The sequence below is a fragment of the Papio anubis genome, chromosome 13 (assembly GCF_008728515.1).
Source record: "Papio anubis isolate 15944 chromosome 13, Panubis1.0, whole genome shotgun sequence".
NCBI lineage: Eukaryota > Metazoa > Chordata > Mammalia > Primates > Cercopithecidae > Papio > Papio anubis.
Window position 1 is genome coordinate 518,094 of NC_044988.1, and position 20,047 is coordinate 538,140.

At 44.9% G+C, this 20,047-nt stretch overlaps 1 protein-coding gene across 14 annotated transcripts in view; it reads left to right on the plus strand.

Annotated features, from left to right (window-relative positions):
- The window catches only part of AOPEP (aminopeptidase O (putative)), a 383,438-nt gene that overhangs the window by 302,680 nt on the left and 60,711 nt on the right, over positions 1–20,047 (plus strand). Inside the window, exon 14 of one of the 14 annotated variants that reach the window (XM_031654788.1) lies at positions 7,528–7,536. The exons of the other annotated variants lie outside the window; for them this stretch is intronic. Coding sequence (XP_031510648.1) covers positions 7,528–7,536 — 9 coding nt within the window. The remainder of the gene's footprint in view (positions 1–7,527; positions 7,537–20,047) is intronic. 14 annotated transcript variants of the gene reach the window in all.

Below are 20,047 nucleotides of genomic sequence, written 5' to 3' on the forward strand. Positions count from 1 at the left end.
GGGAGGATCACTTGAGCCAGGAGTTCAGGGCTGCAGTGAGCTGTGACCACACCACTGTACCCCAGTGTGGGTGACACAGCCAGAGTGAGACCCTGTCTGAAAAAATAATAAAGTGAAATGGAATAACAAAATAAATAAACTTGTGGTCTTTGATGCCTATCCTCCCCAGTCTCTAGGTTCTGCCACCACTCATGCATGCAACGGTTAACCACTTTCTATTTAATTATGTTTTTCTTGTGGACTTGATATAAACTATTGAGTTGATGTATATGATACTGTCTAAGTTTACTTTGGGAAATGATTTTTTTTTTTTGGTATTTTGAATTCCTTTTTTTAGTTCTGTTACTCGAACCAATGTTTGTCAGTTTGATTTCTGATTGTAAACATTGTTTTAATATAGAAAAGACACGTGTCTGTAGAGCCATGTTTTGGGGTGCTTTAAATAATTAAATAGTGGAGTTCTAGGTGTTAGAATTGGGTAGCTTTTTAGGATTCTTTATTAAAAATGCAACTAGCAGTATTTGTGTGAATCATTTGACATGGCAGGGATTACTATGTCCTCAAGACCAAATGACTAAAGTTTCTCATTATTTTTGCTTATTCTAGGATTTGCAGGGATTTTTAATTTTGGCAGTGAACAAATCAAGTGAACCTATTTTTCTAAATAAGTTATATCAGTCATGGCAGAGCATTCTGGTGAAATAGCCCTCGCGTCGTGGGTGAAGTTCAGGACCACCCTTTGGGTCTCAGCGGCATCACGGGCCTCAGAACACTCATTGCAGGCCTGTTTATCTTTCGAATTTGTGCTTGTCCAGATATTCTGAAGCGGGGCATGCAGTCTGTCAAGAGGAGAAGATGAGGGGCATCCAGTTCACACCCAGCCCGAGTCATTCCAGTTCACACCTAACCCGAGTCATTCCAGTTCACACCTAACCCGAGTCATTCCAGTTCACACCCAGCCCGAGTCATTCCAGTTCACACCTAACCCGAGTCATTCCAGTTCACACCCAGCCCGTCATTCCAGTTCACACCTAACCCGAGTCATTCCAGTTCACACCCAGCCCGAGTGCCCAGTGCTGGGGCATTCCAGTTCACACCCAGCCTGAGTCATTCCAGTTCACACCCAGCCCGAGTCATTCCAGTTCACACCCAGCCCGAGTCATTCCAGTTCACACCCAGCCCGAGTCATTCCAGTTCACACCCAGCCCGAGTCATTCCAGTTCACACCCAACCCGAGTCATTCCAGTTCACACCTAACCCGAGTCATTCCAGTTCACACCCAGCCCGAGTCATTCCAGTTCACACCTAGCCCGAGTGCCCAGTGCCAGAAGTTCACGGGAGGAGAACAGTGGCAGAGATGATTTTCTTAGGGTCTGGTATCTGAATAAACAACCTCAACTGAACACAGTTCACTTCCATTGTTTTGGCCTCCAGAGGCACTTTGTCATGTGGTGGCAGTTTGTGATAAAGGAATGGTTCTCATAGGCAGGATCACCCTCGTGGGAGTGACGTGAGTGGCACAGCGATCGGGGTGCTTTGGCCGTGGGTGGGTGGAGTCCAGGTGCACTCTGCCTGTGGTGCACAGTGCATTGCAGCAGAGTGGAGAAGTACGCCACTGCCCACACTCTTCAGGTGCCAGCGGGAGAGCTGTACAGGTGAAAAACTGGTGTCTAATGTTTGGACTCAGAACCTCTTTTCTGTGCACAGGTTTAATATTGACTCGGGTTTCTGGGAATGAGTCTGAAGGGTAAATCTGGGAAGATTGTGTTTTGTTGAATTTTTCCGAGAGTTACTTGCCATTCCAGAATATCTCTTTTGCAGTGAGAATGCATTTGTGGTGTTTGAGTGACCACCTGGCACAGCTGCTTCAGTTTGCATTAACAGCTGTGTGTTAGGGGGGATTCTCCAGGCAGCCCATTGCTTCACTGTTGTGTTTAATAGGGTACTCAGGCATCAGCTTATAAATATTGATGTCCATATTAATGCATTATAACTGGCTTTTCCTTTAATTCTCCTTTCTATTATAGATAGGGCATCGTATTAGAATTTCCCTGCTCAATTGTGTATATTATTTGGATTAGGTTATCCAAGAATTTTGTAAGAGCCATTGGCCCCAGATGTCCACAGTGTTTTGGTCCATATTGCTGAGATACTAGCCTAGTGTGTCTGGAAGGCAGTGCCAGCTGGTGAGGGATGCAGGTGGGGCAGAGCTCCCAGGTACCTGTGCGGGCAGGTGCTGTGTGGTATTGAGCTGTCCTCGTTTGCTGAAAACTGATTCTCTCATGGGCTTGCCTGGGACTCCCTCGGATGTGGTCCTCTATACTTGCTGCCGTTACCAACGTGAAATCTCCTGTCACCGTGCTCTCTCTCGGGGAAACTGGGTGCCGGAAGACCAGCCACACATTTCTGAGAGGAGATGAGGGTGAGAGGCAGTCATTGTGTAGATGCAGACATTAAATCATTCTACCAGTCCGAATCTTCCTGGCCTTTGTCCTTTGTCTGCGCATGTTACTGATGAGGAGCCATGCCCTGTAAACCGGTGTGGCCCCTTCCAAGGCCTGTGTTTTCTCAGCAGGGTAAAGTTACGTGAGACCCTCAAGTGTAAGTGCCCGTTCCTTTTTGTGTGCTGCGTGTCACCCTCCTGGGCCCTCACACCTGCCATCATTCAGTGCCATGCCAGTCACTCCTTCACCCCCAGAATTTGAGATACGCCATGTTTTAGCAGCTCCTAACTGTTTCAGCACTGATTGGAGTTTGTAAGTTTTCCAGTATTTGTTGTCCTCTTTTCATTTGTTACTTATATTTTGGGCATTCCGGGGTTTTTAAGCATCTTCTCCAGCAGCTTATCAGGGACATGGTGAGGATTTAAAAAGGAAAGTTACTGAAGGGAAGGAGGTTGAAATTCATTTCAATTTAATTTATAATAACTGAATCTGCTCATATGAAATCCAGGTGATAGTCTGGCCTCTGTTTCATAGTGCTCGTCCTGGGAGACGGGTGGCATTACCGATAGTGTGCCCAGCACTCCTACGTGGGGAGGCCCCAGGAGTCCAGTTCATGTTGCTCGAGTTGTTGAAATCCGGATTTGAGAGCTGAGTTGGCCATGGCAGTCATGGTGTGTCTCTGGTCTCTGCATAAAGTAACCAAGCTTTGTTTTCTGGTGGGTTACCTTTCCCGTATTTTTATTTCAGTTCAGCATATTAAGTTTCTTGTTTTAAACCAACTCAAGGTAAGAAATTTAACTATGTTTCCCCTGAATATCAAAGTGATACTGTTAGAGAAAATTCTGAAAATATGGGAAGGTATAAAGAAGAAATTTCAAATTACCAGTAATCGTCTCCCAGCAAGCTACTTTTAATATTTTGATGTTTGTATTTCAGGGAGAATAATCATTGAAGAAGAATGGGAGTGTGTTTTATATTTGTGACTTTGACTTTGTGACTTCAAAGGTGGTTTCATGCAGGCTACTTTTTAGAAAAATAATTTAATTCAGTTATTTTGAAATACTGCTTTTTTGGAAAGGTCTGTTATGTACATTTCATAAAAAGTAACTTCATTGACTGTGAGTACTGGAATTCAGCATTTACCTGCAGCTGTAGTCCTGGGGACATGTATACCTTAACTCACTCCGTTTGATAACCATCTCCTGTGCACTGGAGTAGACGGCTGTGAGTGCAGAGCAGCGTCTGAACCTCAGGAATGGATCGTGTAGGACTGTGAGAGGAAGGTTTGTGCATTCGTCCTTTGCCTTTGGCTTTCTGCATGTGGCCAGTGATGTAAAAACCGACAGCAGCCATCCTGTGTCTCCTTCCTCTCTGAACATGAATCAAACTGGCATCCGTTTCAGAATCTGAGGGGATACTGCCAGCTGCCGATCGTGACGTGTATGTTTAGTTCGTAGGCACAATATGGAAATCATGGAAGACGAGCTTCAAGGTTCAGCAGTTAACTGTGGGGCTATTTCTGCTCTACTTTACGGGTTACTGTGAAATGGAGACTCTCAACTTACTTCCAAAGAAATACGCAGTTACACAGCTGTCTCCTGCTTTCTGGCTTTTATTAAAATGCAAATAGTCCTCACTTCAAAGTAGCATAATCAAATCCTGAAAAAGGTATAACTGATACTTTGCCTCCTCTCTAGTATTTCCACTGTGTGGTGTGGCCTGGCTGGTGGAAAGTGTGGTGGTTCACAGTGTGCCGTTGTACCCTGGGTGTGCAGTCACACGCACCCCTGGACGACGTGAGCTCTGGTGGTGCTACGAGCAGAAAGTGTTAAATAGAAGTATGTGTGGGCAAAGAGTGTTAATTATTTTGGCAGTTAATAGATTTCTCTGCATTTACCAGTATGTATTTAGTGACATGAAGTCAATGCATCGGTCTGCCTTTGTTCTTTACATAGCTACTCTTTTAGTGTAAAAAGAATGTCATGGAAGTGAAGTAGTTTCTCTTCTCTCCTAAACATCCACTCACAGAGCGTGTTCTGGGTGAGCATTCTTCACACGTACCCAGAATGCCAGAACACGACGTCATCTAGGTCTTCATTTTAGTGTGATTAGCAGCTAAGTCCCTCAGCATTTTTTAATGGAAACTGATACCTGATTGAAACGTCGCCGTCTGTCAAAGCACAAGAAAGCGCAAGAGCCCAGCTCTGTGCCAGTGCCCGGCAGTGGCCGGCCGGTGGGGAGCGAGGTCGCTTTAGCAGATCAAAGGGGGCTGGTGGATGTCACTGCTCTCCACGTAACCGGTCAATTGCTGAAGCTCACCTGTGCACCTTTCAGCCTAGTTCTCCGGGTAGGGGGAATTAGAACATAAGCTCCCTAAGCTGCTGCTGGATCATGTCACTTCATGCTCCCTTTTGGAAATGTATCCCAGTTCAAACAAGTGAACACTGTTTGCTCCTCTTGTCTTTTGACTTGTCCCAGATATCTGGAGGATTATCCTGTTTGTGGACCATGTGCCACAACTGAGGGGCTTTGATGTTGCAGAGCCCCCGCCTCTTCTTTTGATTACATGTGTTTCTGTTAAAGACAGCTTTTTCCAGTGCTTACAGGGGCGTGAATAAGTGGCTCCGTGTCCTGTAGCTTTTTATACTTTGTGGTTTCTCTCATCCTGTTACAGTAACCATAACACGGAAAAGGGGTACGATCAGAAGGTACATGTCCCAGGAAAGTAAACTAACTGGGGGGCCCTGAAACCCTCCAGCAGGACTTAGGGAGAGCCTGGAAACACACTTTATCGTGTGTGTCTGAGAAAAACCCCACTGCACCTGGCCAGCGGAGGCTACCTGCTTCTGGCCCTTCCTTTTCAGGCCACCCCCACCTGGAGTGGCAGGTAGGCCTCCTGGCCTGAGTGCTGTGGCCAGCCAGGTGTCCACAGGTACAGGGGAGCTGTTCTGGGCCAGACAGTCAGTCAGACCTCCTGTGGCCCATCAGGAAGCCTGTCCACCCCCCAGGGAAATGAAGCAGATACTGCAGCGCTGGTTTTCAAGTGAGCCTTTCAGATATGTTATCTTTTAAGTAAATTCTGCCGTTCAAAGGTGTTACTGAAACAAAAGCCAGAGAGTGAAATCTGAAAATGTTCTCCCCTGTCCTGTGGTGAGCCAGTGAAAGGTGGCCATGTTCACTACCAGAGGGTCCCTCACCTTGGGTGTCCAGTGGGCTAGTCGGAGAATGTTTCCCCTGAGGAGCTGATGTTCTCCCAGGCTACTCTTTGCTCTAGGCACAAGACTTCACTTTGGAATACTTCACCTGCAACACAGCCTGTTTTACAGCTAGTAAATAATAGGTGTTACTTAGGAATAAATAACCGGCACCCAAATCAGTAGGTAAATACTTGACTGAGTGAGGGGAGGGTGGTTTGGAGTTGTTGCCGCCTCTGTGCTTTTATTTGATGACAAAACAGCCTCATCAGTGATGTTACAGGATGTGCAGCCCTGAGAGAGCCCCAGAGCTCTTTTCTGACCAGACTATGTGATGGGGATAAGGATTCTTCTAATACCGTGCCAAGTGCTAGAACCCTCGAGTTCATTTTAGAATGGCTGTTTTTGGGATGGCCACATATTGTTCAGGGAGATTGCAGTTGGAAGCACACCTGACATGGTTGGGGGAAGGTGCCTGCAGCTTCAGCCAGCACGGCCAGCTAAGAATAGCTCCTCTGCTGTGTGCTGTTAATCTTGGAGACGGTTCCTTACCACTAGTCCATGGAGTCTAGAGTTGGCCAAACAGATGTAAGTCCGCTGTGTCCTCGTTTCACCTGTGCTTTTGTTCTACACCTTTTTCTCCTGTACTTCTGTTCCTCTTTCTAGTGCTAACGTCTCCTCCACCTGTTCGTTCCGGCGCCGTGTGCCTGGCGTGTCTCTGCGTTCTCCTCTCTGAAACCCCACGTGGTGGTTCCTTCCTTCCAGCACAGTGGACTCACTCAGTTTCCCTCTCCGCCCTCCCTTTGTTTCTGTGCGGTTCTTTGATAGGTGAGGTGATGAGCCAGTAGAATTGATAGGCTCATGTGTATGTGGTTCTGTCAGTCAGTGTGATTCTCCAGGTTTAGAAAGGTTCACTGAAGCTACAGTTCCATAACTGAAGTTTCCTCCTTTGTAAAAACGAAATAGTAGGTTAATTCTGTGACATTATAATGAATAATAAATTTATTCTACTTAATATGCCTTTCATCCAAAAGGCCACATGGGAAATTTTTGACATTTAAAAATTATCTCTGAATTCAGTCTCTATCAAGGTTCAGCAAATCACAATACAGTGTTTTGTATTTACTTTCTTTTGTAACGTTATAGAAAGTAGAGTATGAAATACGTAAGAATTCCACATATAGAAGTCGCAAAAATCATACTGTGCATTCAGAAGTTAAATATCCCCAATTTCATTTGTGAGCAGTTAAATTTGGGGGTACTGTGAAAAATAAGTTTATAATACCAAATTATATTATTTGATTAACCCAGTGGGGATTTAAAAATCTTATATATTGTTTTCTCCCCTTGCTGTGCTGTCAGCTGTTAGTTCTGGGAGGTCACTGACGATGACAGAATTGCTAAATGACATACTGAAGACATTGTCATCCCTGCCTTGTCTTCCATTAGAAGTTTGGTTCTGAGTCCTGACGTTGATACTGCTTTATTCCGGGGTACCTATTGAAAACAAGGGAGTTTTCCATTATATTTGAGACACAATGATGTTCTTATTTCTTGCCTGAAGCCAAGATGTAGGTAGCGATTGCTTCCATTTTATTTTTACTGTACTTTTATATAGTAGCTTGAACAGGTGTCTTCATAAAGGAGATCCTTGACAAGGGAAAATAGGCCCAGACGCCCATGAAGACGTATTTTCCCCCATTTTCTCCTTCCTTGCAGTATAGGTGGATTTGATAGAATAGTATTAGGAAATACCAAAGAATCTACCAAGTGGGTAAATGCTATGTGTCTATCCAGGTCATTTAGATGGGAGGATTTCAGACTATGCTTGTTGTAATTTGAGAATTACACATGGGACAGGAATGGCATGAGGGCTGAGGTTGAAACAGTTTGAAAAGGTGAGATAATCTGGAAACTCTGCTTGGATATTAGTAATTTTTCCCTTGAATCACACACAGTGGCCCACAAGGCCTCATTGTGGCTCATCAGTTTCTATGTGTGCTAAAGGCGTTGGTTTGGAAGATGTAAATACCCTCTTGTTTTTAATGGGGAAAGGTTGGAACAAGTTTGCTCTCAATTCTGATCAACTGACAGTCTTTGACTCAACATGAGGCACACTGAGATAAAGCGGATCCTGGTTTCCTGATACAGATCTCTCAGAAGAGGAGCTTGAGAAGCGGGCCTTGCTGGGATTTCCTTTAATCGCTGCATTGGATTGATAGGATTCAGATTTTGTTATGAACCCGGGAGAGAAGTGTCAGACATCTGATACACCCAGCATTTCGTTTAATATTTGAAAGAAAACCATTTCTTTCTTTTTTTTTTTTTTTAATACTCTTAAGTTCTAGGGTACCTGTGCAGGCTTGTTACATAGGTATACATGTGCCGTGTTGGTTTGCTGCACCCATCAACCTGTCATTTACATTGAGTATTTCTCCTAATACCTCTGCCTCCCCCGAACCCCGTGACAGGCCCCCGTGTGTGATGTACCCCTCCTTGTGTCCATGTGTTCAGTTCCCACCTATGAGTGAGACCGTGCGGTATTTGGTTGAAAGAGAACCATCTCGACATTGATGACATACCAGTTTGCTCCTGAGCCTGGACATGAGTTGTTGCATGTTGGGAAAGTCGGCTCCTGTGATGTGTCTCGTAGGAGCAGTCAGCACCATACCTAACAGTTCGATGCGTCAAGTTCAGGCCAGTTGGAGCATCCCGAAAGACTTAAGTAAAGGTATCTAAGGTGGGTAGTAAATCTCTAAGGAGATTCCTTTGTATTAGTAATTTGCTGTTTTTTAAAGTAAATCCCTTTGACACCAGCTTCAGATAATTTTTCTTTTTATTTCGAGACGGAGTTTTGCTCTCATTGTCCAGGCCAGAGTGCAGTGGCACAATCTCGACTCACTGCAACCTCTGGCTCCTGGGTTCAAGCGATTCTTCTGCCTCAGCCTCCTGAGTAGCTGGGATTACAGGCATGCGCCACCATGCCCGGCTAATTTTGTATTTTTTTAGTAGAGGAGGTTTCTCCATGTTGGTCAGGCTGGTCTTGAACTCCCAACCTTAGGTGATCCTCCCGCCTCAGCCTGCCAAAGTGCTGGGATTACAGGCATGAGCCACGGCGCCCAGCCCAGATAATTTTTTTTTTAAAAGAAATTGCTGCATGGCCTTACTTGCTTGTCAGTAAAAGCAGGCACCTGTCCCCAGTCATTCACTCAGTTACAACAGACTCCCCTCCTACCACGTGCTTTCAGTTGCTTTACCCAGAAAGTAGGTCTGAGGGTGGCCATTGTAGACCCCCGGGAGAGGTTTCCATGATGGTGGTCACACTGAGTTTTCTTGAATAGAAAGGATTATACAAATATTTGTGTTTTAAATCTCCCTGGATTTTTGCTGTCTAGTGATGTTGATGGCTTTAAGAATTTGTGTCCTGTTTACAGGTTCGTTTGTGAGGATGTGCATATGGTCTTGTGTGATCTCATTTTCCCTAAGCCTAGGCTTGGGGACAGGTGGAATCTTCCACTGATCTCGCCTGCTTTTTTAAGATGTTACCACTGATTTTTCAAGATATTTTAAAACATTTCATATTTGAAAGCATGAAAATAAAATGTTTTATTTCTTTAAGTTATAATTCATGAAGATGGCATTTATCTGATAGGTCTTACTTGATTTAAATCTTTGCCTTTGGAAAAAAAATTTCAACTTTTAAACAAATTCCTTTAAATGGAATAGTTGCCCTTTAAATGACAAGAATCATCCTTGGGGGTTGGGGTGAGAGAAAACCTTTCATGTCTTTTAAAGGTATTTCATCTTTTTTAAAAGTTTCCTTACTTTTTAATTATCTTCAAATATCTGCCATAAAATATGTGTTTACTTGCTCTTCATAAACAAGAGCAGCACTTCATTCCTTTCAGTAAATGTCAGAATGTTGGGTTTTGTTTTATTTTTCCTCCTCCTCCCCCTCCACTTCCTCCTCCTCCTTTTCTCCTTTCTTGTTCTTCTTTCTTCTTCTTACTTTGTGTGTGTGTGTGTGTCTGTGTGTGTGTGTGTGTGTGTGTGTGTGTGTGTGTGTGTGTGTGTGTGGAATAAAACTATAGTTAGTTTCAGAGGTGGCCAGGCATAGCTCAGCTGAGAGATGGAGGGACAGCTGCTGCCTGGGCACCTGGGCTTAAAGTCACCTTGAAGGGACTGTGGGTTTTTAGAGCCCTTTGATCTTGTCAGTCTTCCAGCCTGGCCACAAGCTGGCCTTAGCAGTCCGCGGCCCGTATACGTCTTTTGACAATGTCACTGTCATGGGATGGATGCTCCCTGCGATGTGGCAGATCATGCAGTCCAGTGTGCTACTTGGAGAAAGTGGCAACATCTCTGTGTACTTTTTATTCAGAAGCTAAGTTGCTGGTTAGTTGAACACCACAGACGTATGAGCTGCCTTCGGCCTAAGAGTGGGCATGAAAATTGTAGCAAACCCACAGAGGCTTTTAAATTCTAAAAAGACCTCACAGCAGGATTTATTGATTTGGTGTTAAATAGCTGTTTTACGAAGTTTCAGGATAATATTTTTTTACCCCACCTTTTAGCCTTTATTTTGATTTTTTAACGGGGGGTGGTTTTCCTTTATCAATCCCTAACCATTTTATCTTAAGAATTCTTCCTGAAGTCATTTTTCATTTCAGCCAGAAAACTGATTAGTGTTCACTGATAGAAAATGATAGGCTGCACAGTTAACCTTGAAAAATATTTTTCTTCTTGGCACCTAAAGGTTGTCGAAAGTATTACCACATGCAATTAAAGAGAGTGGGTAGGATTTTATCGTCTGGGCTTACGGTATACAAGCGCCAAAGCTGGATGAATTCAGGTATTTTCCCGGAAGTTTAACTTGCGTTTTTTCTCATAAGATATTCACATTTCTTTTCCACTCCTAATTTTGTGGCGTAAAATAAAACGTAACTTTTGTTCTGGACACAGTTTCTTATTGCTGAAGCACTTAGGAGAGAGCATTTCCGGAGCAGGAATGGTCCTGCTGGTGAGACTGCGAGGAAAAACCCTGGAGCACCATTTGCTCCTCTTCAGCCGCTGTCTGCTCCTGGGGAAGGGCCGCGCTTACTCCGGAAGAACCGCGGCAACAGTAGAAGGGGCTTGTCTAAGTGGCACCTGTCAGTGCAAGTTAATACATTCCTGAGGGTTTACTTGGCTTCACTTCCTGATTTGCGGTGATCTCGACCGGCTTTCTGCCTTGAGACCCTGAGTGCGATGCCGTGGTGCGGAAGGCTGGCACCTCAGGCACGTATGAGATGGTGTGGAGCTCCTTAGATGAAAGGTGTTCAGTGTGGGAAATACAGTGATGTGAGAAACCTTCCATCCAGCCATCTGTCCATCCATGCTCCATGCAAGCAAGTTCTTGGCCTCTTGGGCCTGTGTCTCCCACACCAGAAGTTATATATACTGTCCTGATGTACGAGAAGAACCTACGTTTTCTTGGTGGGGGGGGGGGGGAATGGGCATTCAAGCAAGACGAAAAAATAAAAACACAGCGCTTTCTTTCCAGTTATACCAAAAGTGATGATATAACTAAACCAACTCCCTGGGAAACTAGATACCATCAACCTCGAATGACAGGGTCGATAAGAGTGAGCCCAGCCCAGACTGTAGGTGAAGGAACATGCTGTTTTCCAGCAGCTGCAGCTTAGCATGCATTAGGTTGTGAATTCTGCACTTTGGTTTCTAGGCAACTTGCACACATTTTAAATCTGAATATAAACACACACATATGCCCAAAACTGAATGAAACAATAAAAAACCTAATGATATAAACCATGTTTGCCACAGTCGCAGTAACTGTAGCAAACAAATCCAGGCCACGACCTGGCTAAGTAGAGATTCTGGTGGTTAGACCTAGGAAATAAAGACACAGCAGCTATAAATAACGTCTTTTGTTGCACAGTGACTAATGTCTGTACAACGCAAGCACATCAGGTGTGCTGTGCCTCCAAGGCCCCCTGCAAGAGAAGGCATCTCGTCAAGGGAACAAGTTTTGTTGTTAAGGGAAATTTCATTTCTTTTCCTGTTCTTTTAATTAGTCTTACATTAAGATTCTTAGAAGTTGTACATCTTCCTAGTGCCAGCAGCAAGCTCGGTAAGTCCAGGTTACTTCTAGGTGGACGGGTCTGACCCAAAGGGTGCTCATCAGTGCCTCCGTTGCCACCAGGTGGGAGGTGATAGGAGCAGTTCTGGGGTGTGGCTTCATATCTGTACTGGAAATTGGGACTTGCGGACGACCTCGATGAGTTCACAGATAAAGAAGGTTTGATAGGATTACCAGTAAATTTGGCAATTGAAATGATCCTGTTACAGCAAGCACTGTTTAGATTCGTGTGCAGAAGTGACCAGCTCCGGTTTGAAAGAGGGTTATTGTGGGCCTTCTGGATGGACAGAAGTCAAATGGAATACATGTGAGCATGTGTTCAGTGCCTTTAAATATTGAATAGCGTAATGGTAGAGTTAACATGGGATCGGCCCGTGCTGTTGCAGTCTGCATCTTGAGCAACATGGATCAACTGAGAATGGTCCAAAGAAAAGTAATATTGCGGGCATGAGAAAAATAAGACCTATGGGAAAAATAATAAAAAAAGTAAAAAATTAGGCAAGTGTGATGGCGCACACCTGTAGTCCCAGCAGCTTGGGAGGCTGAGGTGAGAAGATCACCCGAGCCCCAGGAGGTCCAGGCTACCGTAAGCTGTGTTCACGCCCTGCACTCTAACCTGGGTGACAGAGCGAGACCCTGCCTCACAAACAAAAAACTGGATCATAGTTTTAAGGAATTCCTATCCTATAATTAAATACATTTAACATAAATAATGTTTCTCTCAAAAGCTTTAGGCAGGCTGTATAAACAAAAACAACTTGTGAGCTTGCTAGTAAGGTCCCCTGCAAGAGACGGCATCTCCTCAAGGGAACAAGTTTTGTTGTTAAGGGAGATTTCATTTCCTGTTCTACATGTCCATCCCTACATGTCCAACCCCCTACTATGGACATGTTTCTTCATTCATTCATTCATTCATTCATTCTTCATGTTAATTTTAAGAAATCTTTTAAATAGCCACTGGGGTTATTTATTGTCAAGAACAATGATCTGTGATGGCAGACGAAGATTGCTGACTTTTTATTTAGAGTTTGTAAAAACAGGTTCCAGGATGTTAAATTTTTATAGTTATTGCATGACTGATGTATTTCCTTTTCCCACAGAACTAAAGCATGTTAAAGATGCTATTGGAGTTTAATTCTGGGAACGTAATAAAAATAGCACTGGGGCATTGAAGGGGAGCTCAGAGGCACAGGCCTCATCAGCCCTGCTTTACTACCTGGGCAGCAAGAGGCTACAGGTGGCTTCTCCTCCCTCCCAGGGGACCTCAGTAGGTGGAGGAGAGAGGAGGCAGAGTCAGGGCACTCTGAGGCCAGAGCCACACCAGGGGGTTCTGCTGCCCCAGTCCCTTCCCACAGGCTTGTTCGTCCGTTGACAGGAACAGTTGCACATACAAAATCAACTGCTTTCCCATCCTCTGTAAACTGTAGTGCCCAGCCTCTTTATTATGTATTTTATGACTCCCATTTAGAACTATATTGCTACCAGGAATGGTTTCTTCAGAACTGGAGCAGAAGAAAGGCTGTGTACCACGGTGTGTGATCCTGCTAATAAAGTGGATGATCAGACACAAAGCCAAGTTCATCTTCCCACCTTAGGGCCGCCACAGAGCCACGTGGTAACCCCTTTTTTCTGAAGGCACGGCGTGAAGCCCAGGCCATGTGCATTTCCCCCTGGGCTGCCTCCCCTGACCCCAGGATTCCAGCTCTTCCTCAGAAGTTGTCTCCGCCTCTGCGATGAAAGAGGAGAGCAGGGACCTTTCGCCCTCCCCTCCTGTATGTCTTTCTGACCGGGTGCCCCCAGGAAGCCTATTGCTGATGGGCACAGGCATTCCCAGTTCCCTCCTGGCCCAAGCTCCTGGAGGTGGGGCCACACATGACAGAGCTACACCCAGCTCGTCCTCTCTCTTGCAAAGTGCAGGATCAGAAGTTTGGATTTTCCTAGCTCCTCCCGTGTTTTTGCAGCTCCAATGACAGCAATGCCAAATGATACCCAAAGATAAAAATATTGTTCCAAGTGGAGATGAGCTGCAAACATTCCTTTTCCGATAGAAAACACGGTAAACAGTCTCGCTTCCTCAAAGATTGTGCCTGGAAAGCTATGGCTGGCTAATCATTTCCCTTTAGAAAACATAACAGTGTGAACTTCAGAAAATACCATAATCAGGGAGTTTCATGACAGAGTTAAGTCTCCACACCAAAAAAAAAAAAGAGGCAAGTAATGACTGTTGATCTTGTGGATATATGAATTGCAATAAATAACAGGCTCTCACGTTTTACCGGTTCTTTTTACTACTTAGACATTTTGTCAGGCTTCTCAAACCAAAAGGCTCTGTGCCATTCAGGAACTTAGCCAGTTTTCATGTATGTGAGTGAAACATTTGGGGGCAAAGAAAGACTCCTTTGTAGCAAGAGTGACTTGCACTTTAATCAGTGTAGGAAATGGCCTTATGAGAAGATAGATTTGTGCTAGAAAAATTGAGAATAAGGAAAACTATTCAGAAATAAGAATTTTTTAAAAAAATATTCTTTGTGGTAATGTGAAATTGTGATACTGCCAGATTGAGATTGTGAACTGTGTACTCGGAGTCCTCGGGAGGGTGGGTGTGGGTGGGGGGCGGAGAGGAGAGGGAGAGACACTGAAAAAGTACAGTCAGCCAGTCTGTGATCTCACCATATGTGCTGAATTGAACACAACTCTTCTGCACTTAATGAAGGCTTTAGCCTTTAGGGGTAAATAAAACATCACTAAACAGGGATGGCTTGAATATTTCTTACCGGCCGTAATAATTAAAGCCATGAAAAAGGTGGTGGGGTTATGTTACTCATTAACTGGAATCGCTCTTGGATTTGATCGCGACGCGGTGGCCCCTGGCGCTTTGTTTCATGTTTGTCCTTTGTTTCATTGACACGCTCTGCCCCGGCCTCCACGGCGCTATAAAAGCAGCAGGGCCGTTCAAGAACCAGACCCAGAAGGCCCATAGACCTCCTGTCTGGCCGCCTTTTCTCCCCTCCCCTCAAACCCAGCAAACTCTTCCACCTCCAGAGCTGAGCCTGAAACCATCTGTAAAGCAGCACACTTAGGGATCTGGGAGGGAATGGGAAGAAACCTTCCTCTTTTAAAAGGAAGCTGATGAATTCAAGTGTAGCCGAGAGATTTTAAAGGATGTCATTGGCCGGGCGCAGTGGCTTACACCTGTAATCCCAGCACTTTGGGAAGCCGAGGCAGGTGGATCACGAGGTCAGGAGATCAAGACCATCCTGGCTAACACGGTGAAACCCTGTCTCCACTAAAAATACAAAAAATTAGCCAGGTGTGGTGGCGGCGCCTGTAGTCCCAGCTACTCAGGAGGCTGAGGCAGGAGAATGGCGTGAACCCCGGAGGCAGAGCTTGCAGTGACGAGATTGCGCCACTGCACTCCAGCCTGGGCAACAGAGCAAGACTCGTCTCAAAAAAATAAATAAATAAAGGATGTCATTGTCTTTAGGTGTTGCACCAAACAGGCTAAGAAGCAATGACAATGATTATGAGGAACTTGAAACTCAGATGTATTAATTTCCTATTGTGCTGTAACAAATTACCACAAATATTGTGGCTTAAAACAAATTTATTATAGTATCTGGAGGTCAGAAGTCCAATATCAGCCTTCATTGGCTAATGTCAGGGTGTCCGCAGCACTTTTTTTCTGTAGGCTCTAGGAGGGAATCTAGTTCCTGGCCTTGTCCAGCTTTTAGGGTTGCCTATATTCCTTGGTTCATGGCCCCTTCCTCCATCTTTAAAGCTAGCACGGTTTGGCAAAGTCCTTCTCACGCTGCTGTCTTTTTGGTTCTCTTTTCTTGCCTGCCTTTTCTACTTATAAGGACCCTTATGGTTACATTGAGCCCACCTGTATAATCCAGGGTAATCTCATAGTTGATGAGCAGCCTTAATCCATCTGGAATTTTAATTCCCTTTTGCCAGGTAATGTGGCCATTATCCTGCCTATAACCTCAGAGGATGCTGATAATGTAAAGGGCAGTGAATTGGGGAGTTCATAGGGTCAGATAGTTGACAAATACAGAGTGTAGTATTAGATACGAGTTTTTTGGCTGGGTGCAGTGGCTCATACCTGTAATGTCAGCACTTTGGGAGATCAAGGCAGGAGGATCTCTTTAGTCCAGGAGTTCGAGACCGACTTAGGCAACAAAGTGAGCCACCGCCCCCCACATCTACACAAAAATTTTAAAAAGGTAGGGGGTAGTTAGTGGCTTCGTAGTTTTCTTACAGCTTCTCATAACTACCGTGGGAAAAATAATGTATGTGCATACACAGATATATGCTATTATAGTAGAAAAAGTCATTTGTACTTTTGCTTAAATGAAGTTTCTGTTATACTGTAATATCTAACATGCTCACTACTGACTATATTAAAGAGAAATTTTCAGTGTGACATAAAACTAATTTATAGTTTTAGTTTGAGGGAAATTGGCATTTCTATTTAAAAGAATGATTCAGTTATAGTTTTATTGACTTGTGAATAATTAAGTTAATCATTTGCTTTGTCTTGTGACATTTTTTATTTTATAATTTGTACTAACACTTTATAGGAAAACTTCCAGTTAAAATGATACTCCAGTTTTAACACCGTAAGCATCCTTTTTTGTGCACACATCTGTATAATTTTTAGGTTTGTTTTGTTTTGTTTTTGAGACAGGATCTCAGTTTGTCACCCAGGCTGGAGTACAAGTGGCAAGATGAGGGCGCAGTGCAGCCTTAACCTTCCGGACTCAAGCGATCCTCCCACCTCAGCCTCCCAAGTAACTGGGACTACAGGTGCATGCCATCATGCCTGGCTAATTTTTGTATGTTTTGTAGAGACAGTTTTGGCCCAGTTTGATCTCAAACTCCTGGGCCCATGTGATCCACCCGCCTCGGCCTCCAAGTGCTGGGATTGCAGATGTGAGCCGTGGTGCCCAGCCCAAAATTTTTGCATAGTTGTAACCACTGTGTACATATTGTGTTTTAAGTGGCTTGACCTTCCGTGTTCTCTTTCCCCAGTCATCTAAGACTGTGGGTAATGTGTGCTGCTGCCTACAAGGCCGTTGCAAAGTCAACTGAGGTAACACACGCGAAGTTCTCTGGGAGAAAAGTACCATCTGCATTTGCGTAAAGCAGAGCTGCCGTGGTTAAGCTGTCAACAGCTTCCTAGGGAAAATGCCCCCGAAATAGATACGACATTTACCTGTAATGGTTTTCTTTGCTTGTGAAACTAATGGTGCAAGGCTTAAAAAGTATTATCTTTGAATTTCTCTTTTAAAGTTGATTCTATTTTAACATATTTTCATCATTTAGTTGCTAAGAATCACTGCTAATGGGCACAAATGGAAACTTGGATCCTGCTACAAGACAGGTTACATTAATTCAAAACTGGCTCCTCTGGATGCAGGTGGGGGTGGGAGTGAGGAGGGATTAAAAGTAAAGACATCCTCCAGGCCTGCAAGGAGCTCAGAAATGGGAGCGTCATGCGCAGCAGCACTCCGATAATTCTGCTGTATGGCAGAAAAGCGTCACAGCCCACGTGGAAATGAATGAGAGGAAAACCCATGAAGCAAAGCCTTCATCTGGAAGGGTAAGATTGGTGAAGGGTTCTTGGAAAACGTGACCCCTTGAATAGTGATTTGAGTAGAGGGCATTCCAGGCAGAGGGCTGCATAGGCTGCGGAAGGGTTTGTGGAAGGGCTGAGGGTTTGTGATCGGGACTGGAAATGAGCAGTGACCTGCACACATAGGCATACGTGTCACTGTTCAGTCCCCAGCGAGAGAGGAGCGCAGGGTGGGCGTCAGGGAACCCACCTGGTGGTAAGGCAGGCCTGGTGCTCCTCTGGGGCCTGCACTAGAGAGGCGCTGGCAGTAGGGGAGGGGGGAGAGTGGAGCGCTTACTTGGCACCTGTAGTTTACATTTGGCGTTACCTTTGGTAGGTTCATGGGTTGCCTCAGTCCTCGCGGCACTCATCTCAGGCTGTGCAGAGCTGGTGTTGAAGGAACATGGGGAAGAGCGGGGGCCGTTTTACATTCATGCTCAGAAACGGGGGTCTTTAGCCAGAAAGGGCGTGCCAAGGATGGTGCTGTTTCCTGGCACCCTGGAGAGCTGGGCCTCCCAGAGCTTGTGCCCAGGGTCACAAGATGAGTAGCCAGGCGGGTTAGACCCCGGTCCGGGTGACTCCCCAGCCAACGGCGCCCCTAGCGTCCGCGAACTCACTGCTGGGAGGAAAGGAGGCAGGTTCGAAAGAGGGAGTGTCGTCGCCTGCAGCGGGCGGACCGCGTCCTGGCAGTGCAGCTCCGCGGCGGCACGGGAGGGACGCGGGCTGGGCTCGCCGGGGCTGGGGACGCTGTGGGGCGGCTCAGGCTGGGGCGCGCCCCTGCCCCCGGCGGGCTCCGCTGTCTGCTGCTGACGGAGTCGGTGAGAGGCCCAGGTCCAGCGCGACTTGCCTTTGTGAAGACCCCCGAGTGACAGGTGGGCCCCCAGCTTTGGAGCCAGGCGTTTGGACATGCCTGAGTTTTTCTAAAGCCTGCTGGTCCCAGTCTCCCCTCACCTTGCAGTGCGGTCAGGGATGCTGGTGGCCGGGTCCTCTCCGCGGAGGGCTCTGGTTCGGGCGTTGCACCCGCCCTGGGGCCTGGTGTCAAGGATCGCTGTAGCAGCTGCCGCTCCTAAGGGCCAGATCTTTCCTTTTTTTTCTGTGGATAATCGTGGTCCTCGCACTTTGCCTTCACAGGGGTGCTCCAGGGACAGATGTCCGTGTAGCGGAGCTCCCCTAACCCTGGTTAAACGAACAGGAGGCCCGCGGAGAGGGGAGTGGTGGTCGGGGATCCGCCGCCCCCCCACTGTGAACCACGGTAGGAATGCAGGGGGGTGCGCAGGTGGCCCGAGCCCTGCTGGCCGGCAGAGGACTGCGCTGGGCTTAGAAAGGAAGATAGGAGTTCCCAGATACGGGTTTTTCAAAACAATATATGGACTAGGGCCACTAATTCAGCTTCCAAAAAGCGAAATGCTAATTATAAAAATAGCGCGAACAGATAGTATTGGAATCACTTGATAAGTTAAATCTGTGATGTTAGTGAGAGCTGCTTATCTGAAGTGGAAATACTCTCAGGACCTTTCGTGGCTTATCCCAAGGCTTACTCTCTACCTTTTAGTTGAAAGCAGAATTGCAAATTTGACCAACTTAATCGGCAGTGGCTTTTTGCTTTTAAAAGTACATGCTAAAATGTTCGTGTGAGCGATGAGGCTGATAGCGTAGGTACCTGAAGTGGAGATTTACTTTTGCCAAGAATGTTTTGGTGGATTTTGTGAAACTTCTTTATTCTGTCTCTCATTAAAGAATGTTTGTTTTTTAAAGGTATATAAGAATTTTTCAAACGGACATAATTTTTAAGGGAATTATGTTTAATTTTAATGTTCTTATGCATTTGAAAACGTACATAAAGCTTATCAGTGTTCTTAACATTTAAACGGGAGTGTTGTGTGCTGTACACAGAGAGATCGACCCAGCTAACAATGACTTCTGGGTCTGAGTGTGGGGAAGATAGGATAAGTGTTCTGGGAATATTACAGTTTCTCTGAAGGAGTTTTCTCCCTATATTCTCAGTTGCTCACCATGTTTATTTCATCTGCAGAACGAGTGTTTGGGAGTCCTTTCTATATTTTTACTTCCCAGACACCTGATTTTTTTAGTTTTAAGTATTTAAGAATGTCATCTTACTTTCAGGGAACTAAAGTTGTAAGTTCAGGTAGACATATTAGCACTTGAAAGTGCTCACTTTAAAAAAATTGTTTCTTATTCTGTTTAACTTAAAATCAGTTGATTTTCTTGTTTAAAAAATGATTGACTTTTAAAGTGGTTATTACAATTTCAGCTATTTGTCATATTAATATTTAGAGAGGCAAATTTAGTTACCAAACGTGGCATTTGTAAGAAAATAAAGTACTAAGTTTTCTATCACATGAACAGTTAAGGATTTCCTTGACTTATATATGGAGATATTTTAGCTCACATTTTATAAATGCATGGAATGGGACTGAAAGCCATACTTACCTGAAATGTTTTAAAAATTAAAATCTATTTTTGAAAAAAGAAATACAGTTTGAAGGTGGAAGACTCTCAGCCTATTTAATGCAAAGTTTTTATAGTGGTTTTAGTATTTCCTCCATTCAGTAGTTCATTGCCTGATTTTCTTTTTAACCTTTCACATAAACTGTGTTCAGTAATTCTTTAAAATGGATGCAGATTATTTAAAGAT